At 38.0% G+C, this 12844-nt stretch overlaps 1 protein-coding gene across 6 annotated transcripts in view; it reads right to left on the bottom strand.

Moving 5' to 3' along the window:
* Positions 1-966: 966 nt before the first annotated feature.
* The window catches only part of LOC149565721 (eukaryotic translation initiation factor 2 subunit beta-like), a 76214-nt gene continuing 64336 nt past the window's right edge, over positions 967-12844 (bottom strand). For all 6 annotated transcript variants that reach the window (XM_089819216.1, XM_089819214.1, XM_089819217.1 and 3 more), the window contains exons 9-11: positions 5072-5214; positions 2095-2180; positions 967-1337 (exon numbers count right to left, since the gene is read on the bottom strand). In XM_089819216.1, coding sequence (XP_089675342.1) covers positions 1260-1337; positions 2095-2180; positions 5072-5214 — 307 coding nt within the window. In that variant the 3' untranslated portion in view covers positions 967-1259. The remainder of the gene's footprint in view (positions 1338-2094; positions 2181-5071; positions 5215-12844) is intronic.

Below are 12844 nucleotides of genomic sequence, written 5' to 3'. Positions count from 1 at the left end.
AATAATCCTCATTAATATCTTTCCACACTGAATTTGTATGATAACATAGCTAGGGGAAAGGGACTCTCAGATGCCATTAAACAATAAATTTGTTTATACTACTTTTAAATGATTTTATATAAAGGATAGCATTTTTTAAAGTTGCAAGTACTAACAAATTGAACTGTTAAGAAGATTCTCAATGTTGAATGGTTACAGAGGATACACAATTTGGTTTTCCAAAGATCTAAATCCGCACGGCACTCTCAGTAGCATTAAATTTTTTACCTTTATTTAGAATTTAACCAAATGGCCAAAGCATCAACAGCAAGTTGGAAGCTTGTGATTAGAACAACTGTCTCAATCAGCAGCTTAGTCATAATTGTTTCCCGGAAAAGGCATCCTAAAATCCAGCCATTCAAGAGCACAATGTTTACACAACAAAACCTGTCTCTGAAATTTCCTCTTTTTTTGATGTTATATTAGGCTCAGAATAGAATGTGTCCAATTCAAAAAATATATTGGTGACAGAAAACATTAAGTCCACTTTGTTTTGCATCTCTTGCTCTTCATACTAATGATGGATCACGTCATGTGATTCAAAACGTTGATGGTAAAAATCTTAACACAATCAAATCCAGAAACAAATCACTGTGATAGCAAACAAGCTAAAATAAAATCTGCCATTAAATCCCCAAACCAACTAGCAGTTTAAACAGACATTTTTTATGTTTTCTAGCTAATAAATATTCCCGACTCTGATCCTAACTCAATGAGGCCTTAAGCATGTTTGGAAAAACTAACTATTGAACTGGAGAAAAGGTAGTAGAGGCAGTAGTTTTGAATTGAGACATTCAACGTCCTTACATTCACAATTCAAATATTCTGTACCAATTTCACGAGAACATGCACAAGGTTCCATTGCATGTCATTTAATCTTATGGGCACAACGTTCACAATTTGTGAATGAATTTAATTGCAAGTGGGGAAAGCAAACTGAATTTACTTTTTATAAAAGGTTTCAGAAAACTAAGAAAGCATGAACAGTTCAAATAAATATGAAATAACTCTTCACCCAGAAGAGATTTTAAACAGCAGTCAAATGATTCAACAGGAATTTGACATTGTCAACAGACATTTTATGACCATGTTCATAATAAAGCATGTCAGAACTACAATAATTAACCATATAAACAATTTCCATGAATAAATTCGACATGAAGATAATCCACCACTTGTCATGAGATTGCAAAAGTATTCTAAGACTCCAAACTTCAGCTTTATGTCCCTGCTTTACGACGTGCAACACGAGCAACAAAGCCAGCTTTGATGGGTGCTACAGAGCGTGAGCATCCACACTGTATAGACATAATAAACACAAGGAATCAACAATCAGCATGCCTCCATTGTCCTGTTTAATCTATTATAAAATTTGTAGCAATCATAAAAATATCCACTCACAAAGGCTCTGTACCTACAATACTAAAACAATAGCTACTGGATAACAAGCCAAATATACTTCCACCGAAACAGTGAAATTAAATTGCATTAAAGCAATTAAGATGCATAACAAAATAATCAGATTAAACTCTCCCTTTGCATGTATCCAAGTAGCATTCAAATGGTGAGAAATAAGTGTCAGGCAATTATTTTGCTATCAGTTATGTCAATATGCAACCCTCCCTCTCGCCCTCTCTCTTTCCCATCAAGATTGTTTACAATGATACACAGGGAAATAATAGTATCATACGAGATGCATCGTTCAAAGTTGTTTGATGGCAGATAAAGAACAAATTCTGAATATTTTAATTGCCAAAGACTAAATCAACCCAGCACAACATTCAATTACTAATGTGAAAAGACATGAGATGATGGAATACCAGCCCCTTGGTGATTCACAATTGCAGAAAGCACAGTCTATTCAAGAAAATGACAGTGTACAGGACAAAAAATTCACAGGCAAAAAAGGACTTATGCAGGATTGGCTTTTCACAAAATATATAGGCTTTTTACTTAAATCACTAAAATATAGACTCAAAGCCGCATATAATATTCCTCACATATTGGTGTCTTGGAACTAATTGGAAACACCGACAAAAAATGGTACTAAGTTACCTGCTCACAGCGAAGGAAGAAAAGCCGATTTTCCTTTGAAAGGATGGTATCAGGACTCTTACAACCATTGCATATCACATATTCATCTGCACGGCAAAAGATTCAAATTAGTACGATCAGTGCCAAAAATAAAAGCCCATACAGATCCCAAACAAATACAAAATGGTCTGTACATAGATTCATGCTTTGCTCTAGAATAAGCTTTGCTCATCTTTCAAACAAGCATGAGTAGTTTTTCTCAAAATTTATCTGAGTTTGGTTTTCTTTCTAAACCAAGTGATAAGCGATGCTAGGCTCTACATAACAGCTTCTTATAGATCTCAAATTATAGGAGATGCAGAAAGTTGGGATTCAATGGCTGAAACACTCTTCAGAAGTAACATGTAAAAACTATAAGAATTCTGCAGCACACAATCTTCCCACATAATTTTACAACTCATTATGTCGATTATAGGATCAGTCAATAACTAAATTAGAGCAGATGAAAATGACTTTTACCCTGGATTTCACTGAATATTCTAGTTCATATGAAGGCTTCAATATACAGCCAGAGACCTCAGATTCAAAAGACTAATGTTTTCAGAAATTGACCAAACAGCCATACTTGGCAAAAGAGTATAATGCATCAAGATTGCTCTCTTTCTCACGAAGCTAACACATGATATATATATATATATATATATATATATAGTCTACTGCAATTGACAGCATAAATTTCTTTATAACTGGTGAAATCTAATTTAGAAAGAGAGTGGAGCCACATGGTGTCCCGCAACTGATCCAACAGAAAAATACTGCTTATAATTGTAACCAAACTTTATTGATTTTTATAATCTCCTTCAACAGCATACTAAGGCTATAATCATTATCCGAAAAATGCAGGAAAAACATAAGATGCTTCATTAGCAAACTCTTACACTTATATATGCTTCAAGAAAACATCAGCAGTGGAACAATTAATTATTACTGAAGTTGTTAAAACTACATCTTTCTTTTCTTTATTTTCTATCTTTGATACTTTGTGAAAATGACATTTCACTCAACCCGTTAATGGGTTAGCAAGGGTTGATCCTTCCATCAGGCAAGACAAGTGTGTTTGGTGCCCCCTCCCGGAAAAAGGATGGATGAAGATCAATTTGGACTGTGCTTCCAAAGGCAACCCAGTAGGTAGGTTTAGTGAGAGAAACCTCTGCATAGCCCTACTATTCTATATCGTAATCCCCTACTATTCTATATTGAGAGGAGCCATTAATGAATGTTACATATAGAATTGTCTTGGGGTGTGGTTATGTAGCAAGAGATGAGAAAGGGAATGTGATTGCCTTAGGGGCTAAGAGGTTGCCAGATGGAATGAATAATGCGGCAGAATACCAAGCAGTAGTAGAGGCAGTCTTAATGGGAATCAAGTTGGGTTTCAAAAAACTCCAACTAGAAGGTGATTCTTAGATTGTGGTAAATGGTTTATTGAAAGGCCAATTGGACACATGGCAGTTGGATAAATATGTTAAACAGGTCAGAGCCCTTTCAGCAGAGGTTGACACGCCTATAGAGAAGCAAATGACATAGCATATAGATTGGCAAATATTGGGGCCTCACGTTCGTTGGAAGATAAATTTAAAATTTTTGAGGATTTCCGATTCATCAACTTGGAGATTTAAGTTTAAAAAGTGCATCAATGTTATGTTTGACACCTTATCATTAATGCCTATCCTTCAAAGCGAATGCCGATTAATGATGGCAGATTTGGAGGTGGAGAGGATGGATTCGACTTGGTACATTTGGGCAGCTGTGCATGTGAGAACTTCATCAAGACATGATTTAGCATTGATTTAAGAGCTTTTCTTTCCGGGTTTCTGAAGAGTTCCGAGGAGGTATAACGAAGTGGTAGCTCTGCATAACACAGTGGTGTTTCCTCGACACTGTGGAGGAGAAATTGGAGGCCAATTTCTGCTTTAAAACTGACAGGCAGATTCCTGGCTTTCATGGGCAGATTTCGGGAAGAAAGATTGGCAATGTTTTTAAGATACAGGATAAAGAGTCTAAGGAGGCTGTCAGATTGAAATTTTGGGCCAGAGTATTTGGATGACGCCTAGCAGTCGCAGTCCAATTCTGAGGTGGCTTCTCTGTTTTTGGCAATGGGTTTAATGGTGGGTTAGAGCAAGGAGGAAGTGAGGAATATAGCTCAAGAATGTCTGGAGCTCAGTGGGCGGGTTGGATGGAGGACATAATTGAACGTGTTGTTCTGGGTAAGGATCTGGACATGGGCAATGGTCCATGGCGAATGGTGGGTGCGGGTGGTTCTCCAATCCGGCCACTTATCATATGGTCGTCCTCTTACCCGCCATGGGTCCAGTTGCTAAAGGTGGAGGAGGGATGGGAGAAAGTGAAATCCACTGTGGAAAAACATGTCTGCAACAGGGGACCAGTAAGGAACACAAGGGGAGGAGTCAGGAAAGTAACACCGCACAAGTCTAATGTGCTTGTAGGTGAGGATAGCAGATCAATGGTTAGAGGGCAGCTTCAGCCCGTGAATGTGGGTGAGAGTGCGGATGGCAATCAAGGTTTGAAGAGGGGACACATTGATCAAAGTGAGTCCCTGCAGAACATCGCCAGAATATATGTTGAAATAAATTTGAAACTTCGATTGTCCTGAATTAAACAATTCGTGGGACTAAATATCAGAGGCTTGAGAAAAGTATAAGAAAGAAATCTTCTGTACATGAATTTATCATTTAAGATAAAGGAACAAGCAGGTAAACCATAAAGGCATTTTCCTTTATTTAAATTTTAAATCGCCAAAAGCTTATGAAGAAAACTAAAAATTAATAAAAGATCTAATGTGAATGCAAGAAAACTAAGCTTTAAAAGAATGTGGCAAGCGCAATTTGTCAATTTCTAAATAAAAAATTGAAGTTCCTCATTTACTTCAGCAGATAGAATGTCTCTTTTTCCTTCATCACAGAAGGAAAACACTTACTGATATACCGTCGTAGAATTCCCTCAAAATTCTTTGGAGCAAATCTTCCCTTGATAACTAGTCGCTGCTGTCCATCTAGAGAGCCGCTTGTCCCCATTTCTGCAAGCAAGAAATTCATAACATGCTCTGGCTGTCTATGCATCCTGTAAACAAACAAAATGAAAAAGAGAATGAAGAGGAAATTTGAGTATAACAACTCAATCAAACCAGATAAATATAGAAAACACTAATGACAACATATAAAACAAAAAATCACACTTATTATCCATGTACAATATTAATAGCTCGGGAGAATAAGAAGCCTGATCCCCTTCCAATTATCACACACACAGATATTCACAAAGAGACAGTGCTAAGTGGACAAACATTTGAAAGTGACTGCAACTTGTACCAAGCACAACAGTCCCTACCATTATTGAGCTTGTCAACTAATAAAATCCATACAAACATGTACTCAGTCGGAAATACAGCATGCAAAATTATTTTTCTATTCGAGTATACCAAGAAAAGACATAATAGAATACCATGCTTACTGACAATATTAAAGTCAATAATTGCAATGAGCACGAAATTATTACACACCAGCAATTGCACAATTTTGTGCTTGCAGCGATAAGCAGATAGTATTTGATAATGAAATTATTATTTTAAATACAATCTTATGCGAATAAATTATCACTAAAAACTAATATTTAAAGTGAAAAACTATACTAATCTAAAATATAAATTAAAAAATCAAAAAACTAAAACCTAAATCAATTTTAAAAATCAAACTAAAATTATAACTAGCACAAAATGATTACAAACTAGCAATTTCCACACTTTTGTGCTTGAAACAATAAGCCGATAGTATTTGATAATAAAATTAATTTTTTAAATACAATCTTATGCTAATTAATTAAATTATTAATAATTTTAAATTTTAATAAAAAATATTTTAAATAGACTAAGAAATATTTTTTATTTAGAAGTCAATCATTGCAATGAGCACAAAATGATTACAAACTAGCAGTTGCACACTTTTGTGCTTAGCTGATAATATTTGATAATAAAATTTACTTTTAAATACATCTTATGTGAATAAATTAGATTATTAATAATTGTAAAATTTAAATAAAAAATATTTTAAATAGATTATGAAATGTTATTTATATATTCAATTGATCATATATGAATAAAATAATTAGTTTAAAAAAAAAACTCCATAAAAAAAAGATCTATGAAAAATTAATAGGCGAAATACAAAAAAAAAATATTGAAAAAATAGCAACTCCCCCCACAAATATGTTATTGGCTAAATATATAATAAAAACTTAAAAATTAATATTAAAAGTGAAAAACTAAACTGATCTAAAAAATAAATTAAAATAATTTAAAAACTATAACCTAAATCAATTTAAAAATCAAACTAAAATTATAAATAAAATCATAAGATGATATTTTTAAAATATTGTATTTAAATTAGTCAAAAAAATAAAGAGATTAACTTGTTATTTCAAATTTCAAAATTGTTTGTTAATTTCTTTAAATCATTGTCGGAAAAGAAAGTTATTTGGGAAGAGTGCTACAGTATTTCAACAAGAAAAATTCATAAAATAAATAAAATCTTATGTGAATAGATTAAATCATAGTAAGGAAATGGTGGAACATCACAACAGTGAAGACTGGTATGGCAAGGTAGGCAGAAGAAATTTGCACTTTCACGACAGAGAAAACAACAGACTGGATTCCAATGTTTTAGATGATAAGATAAAAGATTAGGTCTTCAACAAAGAACCAGATCAGACTATTCGTTCGGGAGAAGACCCAGTCTCAGCATAATAGATTCCTGAAATGTTCAATGGACTCCCACAAATCCTCCAAACTAAAACCAGTTTTTGACATCTGTTGATCTGAATCTCCTCGTCCAGTTCCCCTTACTTTCCTCAATTCCATTCCAGTTCATGGAGCTGCCTTCATTCCAAATTCATAAAAAACAGATCCAGTCGAGGTGCCAAAAAGAGTCAGGGCCAGACAAAGTTTCATTAAAGGCCCAAGCCGGCATCATAGTAGAGAAAAGGTCGTTGTAGATATTCCACAAGGGCTGTTGGATCCTCCTGCTTCATATCTCAAATCTTGGGCATTGATATGGAAGATTCTGGACAGGGAGCCTCCACACTAGCTCCTGGTATCTTGGGTGAACCAAAACTAGGAGGGATCCTTAGAAAGGGGAGGTTTTTTCATCGTTATCTTTGAATGCAAGCAAGCGAGGGACCACATTCACACTAGGTAAGGGGATTTTCACCCATATATGGCATCCTCCATTCATTCTATCAAAATTCCAGATTCCTTTCTTTCCTATTGGGCTCTCGTTGCCCTCTCTGCCCTTTGAATTCAAGGAAATTGAAATTATGGAAATCTTAGGGAATGCGCTGGGGATTTTTTTTTTGTCTAGATCTAGCTTCTTTTGAACATTGTAACTCCTCAGTAAGGATATGTATCTCGAGAGAAAAGAAGCAATGGCCAGATAAAGTGGTTTTATCTGGTGAAGCTGAAGGAGAGGCAGGGGAGATTAGGTCACCTTACTTGTCATTGAGGTGGAGTGATGACAGTGCTGATAGGGTGTGCCCAGATCCAGTGTCCCTTCCAGAACAGTGTAAATGTTGCAGGGAGGGGAAAATTGGGGACAGGGGGGGACTTCCAGCAGGTGCATGTGGGTATCCATCGAGAGCAGAGGATGAATCCCCCAGTCGCTGTGTGGTCCCCAAGGTGCCCCTGCAGCCTCATAGGGCTGGAGAATCTTCAGCTTCTTTTCCCATGGCGTCTGTAGATTCACTCAAGCAACTATGGGTTATGGCTGAGACTCCTTTGGTAACCAGACATAGTGGATAAGATGTTTGTTGGAGTCCTAAGCCTGATTGCAAAGGGGGTGAATTGGTCCAAAGTGTAGCAGCGATTTGAGAATCTCCTATCCTCTGTCAAGAATCGAATCTTCCTAAAGTTCCATCGAAGGTTTTATCTCATGAGAATGGCAAATTTTATAAGGTACCTCATCATCTTCCTTCAGATGTCTCACTTGGGGATATTGATCAAACATTTCGAGCTTTACATGTCAATGAGCTCTCTCCGGCATATCCAGTCTCCTCAATCAGGTCTCATCCTTTGAGGATGGAGGTTCGAGTGGAGAATCAACAGAAGGTAGTCAACAATTGCCCTCAGAAGGTGGGTTGAGGGAAGCCCTCAGTCTCACAGGAAGATTCTGCTAATATAATCTCTGATGCCATCTTTTCTCATTCGGACATTGAGAATCTCCACCCAAAAGGGCTAACAGTGGAACGTCTAGAGCATTTTGTGGACAACATGATTTTCCAAGTAGCGGAAGAAGAGATAGAAAAGATTGCAAAGGAAAAGGGAGTTCAGCTCGAGGACTTGTCAGATTCTAAGAAGGAGATTCTTAATAATCAGGAAGGTATTGCCTCTCCAATGGGTTGTTCCATTTCTCAGTCTGAGGCAGACGCTTTCTGATTGGGATTTGTATCTGAGTAAAAGATCTAGGGGAAGACCGTCTAAGTCTCAGAAAACAATTAACAAAGTGGCAGCAAGGGTGCAATTAACCCTTGATTTTGGTAAGACTCCCAGGAAGTGTAAGGATGACGCAACAACCTTAATTTCTAAACAGTTAGTAACCGGAAGGAGAGCAAATGGCTCCGAGGCAACAATGAGGGTTATTTCATGGAATGTTAGAGGCTTAAATGCCTCTAACAAAGCCTGTCTCATCAAGTTACAGATTCTAAGAGCAGGTGCAGAAACTAAGATTTCATTGGAAGAGGGTGAGAAGTTTATGGAAGGATTGGCAGTATGTAGCTTCTCCTGCGAATGGTATGTTAGGAGGTCTTGTTGTGGCTTGGAAGCATACTAGTTGTCAGATTCAGCCAGTTAGTGTGGCGGCAAATTGGATTGCTCTGAGTGCGTCTTGCTTCAGTCCGAACTTTGCTCTCATTAATGTGTATGGACCTACCTCGGTGGTACGGAAAGAGACTTTGGGGCTATCTATCAGATCTCCTGCAAGATTTGGGGAATTCCAAGGTCATTATAGGTAGTGATTTTAATGCAACTCTGGGCGTGATGGATAAGGTTAGGGGCATGCAACCATCCCCCAAAGTGACACAAGATTTCAGTGATTTTGTGAATGATAATGCATTGTTGGACTGTAAGCCTCTTAACAGGATTGTCACATGGTCTATAGGCGGAAAGGATGTCAACATGTAGGAGTTAGGCTGGACAGGTTTTTTCTGAATACTCACTGGGTTTTGGACCAAGGTTGTTGTCCCTCCTCTATTCTCCCTTTCACTGGTTCAGATCATCTTCTAGTAGACCTGAAAATACAGCCCGGAAGTAAAGTCAAAAAACCGAAGCAATATTTCAAGATTGAACCAAAGTTGTTCACTGATAAAAAATTCTTGCCTTGGCTCTCTCTATGGTGGTCGAACAGCCCATATGTTGAAGGGTCAAGGATGTTCCAACTGGCAAAAGAGTTGGAGCATATTAAGAGAAAATTAAGGATTAGAATGCCAACAACTTTGGGGGCATTTTCCAAGAATAAAAAGGCTCCAGGCCCTACAGCAGCAATGGAATGAATACGTGATGGTCAATGACCTTACTTCAGAAGTGTATGATATTCAAAAAGAGTTAAGAGACAAATTGGATGAGATGATGCTTAGGGAGGAAATGCATTGGAGACAACAATCCAAGGAGCTCTGGTTAGCTGAGGGGGATAGAAATACTCGGTTTTTTCATGCTTTGGCTAAAGTAAGAAGGCATCGTAATGCCATTTTCCAGATTAAGGATGAGTTGGGCATTGTTTTTAATAAGGAAGATTACATCTGCAATAAAGCTGTCTCCTTTGAAATCTTCTAAAATTAGATGACCTTTTTCTCTAGAAGAAATTAAGAAGGTTGTTTTTGGTATGTCTGCTGATAAGGCTCCAGGCCCGGATGGATTCACTGTATTCTTTCAAAAATGTTGGCACTTCTTGGGGAGAGAGATACTATTGGTAGTAGAGGAATCCAGGAGTCATACCAACAAGTTGGGGCAATTCAACAGTAACTTCATTACCCTCATCCCTAAAAAGGAACATCCTAACTCCTTTGCTAACTTCAGACCAACACAATTTATAAGATCTTTAGAAAGGCAATTTCGATTAGGCTGGCTGAGATTATTCCTCTCATCATCTCAGAACAGCAAGGGGAATTTGTCCCAGGTAGAGAAACAACAGAGGGAGCTTTGGTGGCTCATGAAGTTCTTCATTCTATCAGGGCAGAGGGCTCCCCTTCCATGGTTCTTAAGCTAGATATGATGAAGGCGTACGACAGGGGGAGTTGGGACTTTTTAAGAGCAGTTTTAGAAATCTTTGGTTTTCATAGAAAGTGGATTAAGTGGTTTATGGCATGCATTTCTGGGGCTAAATTGTTAGTCCTCATAAATGGCTTCCCAGTTGGTTTTTTCTCAGCATCTTAAGGACTTAGGCAGGGGTATTCTTTGTCTCCTTGTTTATTTTGTTGGCAGAAGGATCGAGTAGACTTGTATCAAAGGAGTTGGTTTTATGGAAGGTTTTACCTTCCAGCAGTCTAATTTATCCTTAACTCATAATTTATTTGCTGATGACTCGCTCTTGTTTGGGAAGGGATCCATTAAGGAAGCCATGGTTATCAAGGAAACTCTTCAAGAATATTCTGAGGCATCCGGGCAAAAACTGAATCTGTCCAAGTCAATGACATTCTTTTTCAATGTCAAAGACCAAGTGAAGAGGGTCATTTAATGGCTGCTAGGCTTTTCGGTAGCGATCACCCCTTGTAAGTACTTGGGGATCCCATTCATTCAAGGTGGGTGTAAAGCTTCCTTCTGGTCAGGGATCCTTAATTCAATCATGGACAAAATTGCGTCATGGAAAGCTAGATGGTTGTCCCTGGCTGCTTGGATTCTTCTTGTTAAATCTGTTCTAAGTTCTATCCTCAATTATATTATGTCAGTCCTTTTAGCACCACGAAGCTTTCTGCTGTCCTTAAAAAAGTGTCTTCGAGATTTCATTTGGCAGAAAAATTTAGACAGCAAGAAAAAGGTAGTTCTAGTTTCCTGGGATTATATGTGCCTTCATAAAGATAGTGGTGGAGCAGGCATTCACAACCTTTTGGCTAGGAATATTAGCCTAGGTGCCAACTTGGTGTGGAAACTCTATTCAAATCCTTCTGCAATATGGTCAGGTTTTAAGAGCTAAATATCTAGACTCGGATGATCCAGAAAGAATCTTCACCATGAGAAATCTTCCAAGTGGATCTGCTACGTGGAATTTTATGAGCAACTGCAGATCAGTTCTTCTACCATGCTTGTCATGGGAAGTGAATTCAGGGAACAGAGCCTTGTTCTGGTCTGACTAGTGGAATGCTCTACCTCCTCTTAATGCCAACGGTAAGTTTGATAAAGTTCAGGCCACTTTTGAAAGTTATGGGGCTCTAAAGTTGCAGATTATTGGGACTCCTCAGCTGGGGTTGGTCATGGGAAATGGAAGGACTTTTCAAATCTGCCAATCTCTCCAGCAGTCAAGGGCCAGCTTTTAAAGGAGTTCGAAAAGAGGATAGTATTCATCAATGATGAACCAGAAAGGCTGATCTGGACAAAAAGTGACAATGGGAATTATTCAGTAAAGGCAGGGTTCCAGAGTTTGATGGATTACGGGTCTGTTTTCAGGAGAAGAGAATTTAAGTTCTGTTGGCATAATGCAGTCCTTCCAAAGGGTGGGGCGTTCTTATGGTTGGCAGTTCAGAATAGGATTCCTGCTTCAGATAGGCTTTCAAAGATGGGCATTGCAAATAGTTTTATGTGCATCCTATGTGGGAAAGTTCAGGAGGATGCTGATCACTTGTTGGTTAGTTGCGCCTTTGCACATAGGTGCTGGTTGAATCTTGTAAATAAGTTGGGATGGTGTGGTCCCTTCGCAAAATCACTGTCTCAACTTCTACAAGGATGGCCTTTACTCAACAAGGGGTCTTTTTTCTTACAAATGTGAAGAATAGCTCCTGCAGCTGTGGTGTAAGGGATTTGGTCGAAGAGAAACAAAAGGATCTTTACACGATAAGCCTCTCAGGGGACCAAGTTTGGAACTTGATTGAGAAATCAATTTCGGAGAATCTAAATGCATATACTAGGAAGTGCAAGAACCTCTCATCTCTATTTTCTTCATCAGAAAATTTAATTTTCAATAACTGGAAATTGGTAGTTATTCCTTTTAAAGGGGTCTTGATTGGAACAGTTCCTTCAGCAGTTCACAGGAAGAAGGCTAAGTGGATACCTCATAGCAAGCAGATGGCAAAAAAGAACTTTGATGGTGCCTCCAAAGGTAATCGAGGTAGATCAGGTGTTGGGTGTGTTATCAGGGATGCTAGAATAGCTGATGGCAATACAAGGATTAAGAGCCGATGTTAGGGCTCTTCTGGTAGGGATTAAGCCAGCATTGAAAATTGGGATCTCACACATCCACATAGAAGGAGATTCCCAGTTGGTTACTTCAACCTTGTCTTCTCTTAATCCAGTCAGTTACAATATGTTCTGAGTGAAGTGCGGAGACTTCTTCCAAGATTCCAAGAACACCAGGTAAGCCATTGCTGTCAAGAAGCAAATGGGTTAGCTAATTGGTTCGCCAAAATATGGGCACAAATAGTGAACAGGGTGGTCTGGAACTAGATGAAGCCGAGATTCGGGAGAGGATTAGTCAGTCCCCATGTTCCAGAACATTGTCTT

The sequence above is a fragment of the Cupressus sempervirens genome, chromosome 3 (assembly GCF_028749045.1).
Source record: "Cupressus sempervirens isolate cs-2001-9-10 chromosome 3, ASM2874904v1, whole genome shotgun sequence".
Taxonomy (NCBI): domain Eukaryota; kingdom Viridiplantae; phylum Streptophyta; class Pinopsida; order Cupressales; family Cupressaceae; genus Cupressus; species Cupressus sempervirens.
The sequence above is the reverse complement of the archived record's forward strand: the minus strand, read 5'-3'. Positions and strand labels throughout refer to the sequence as shown.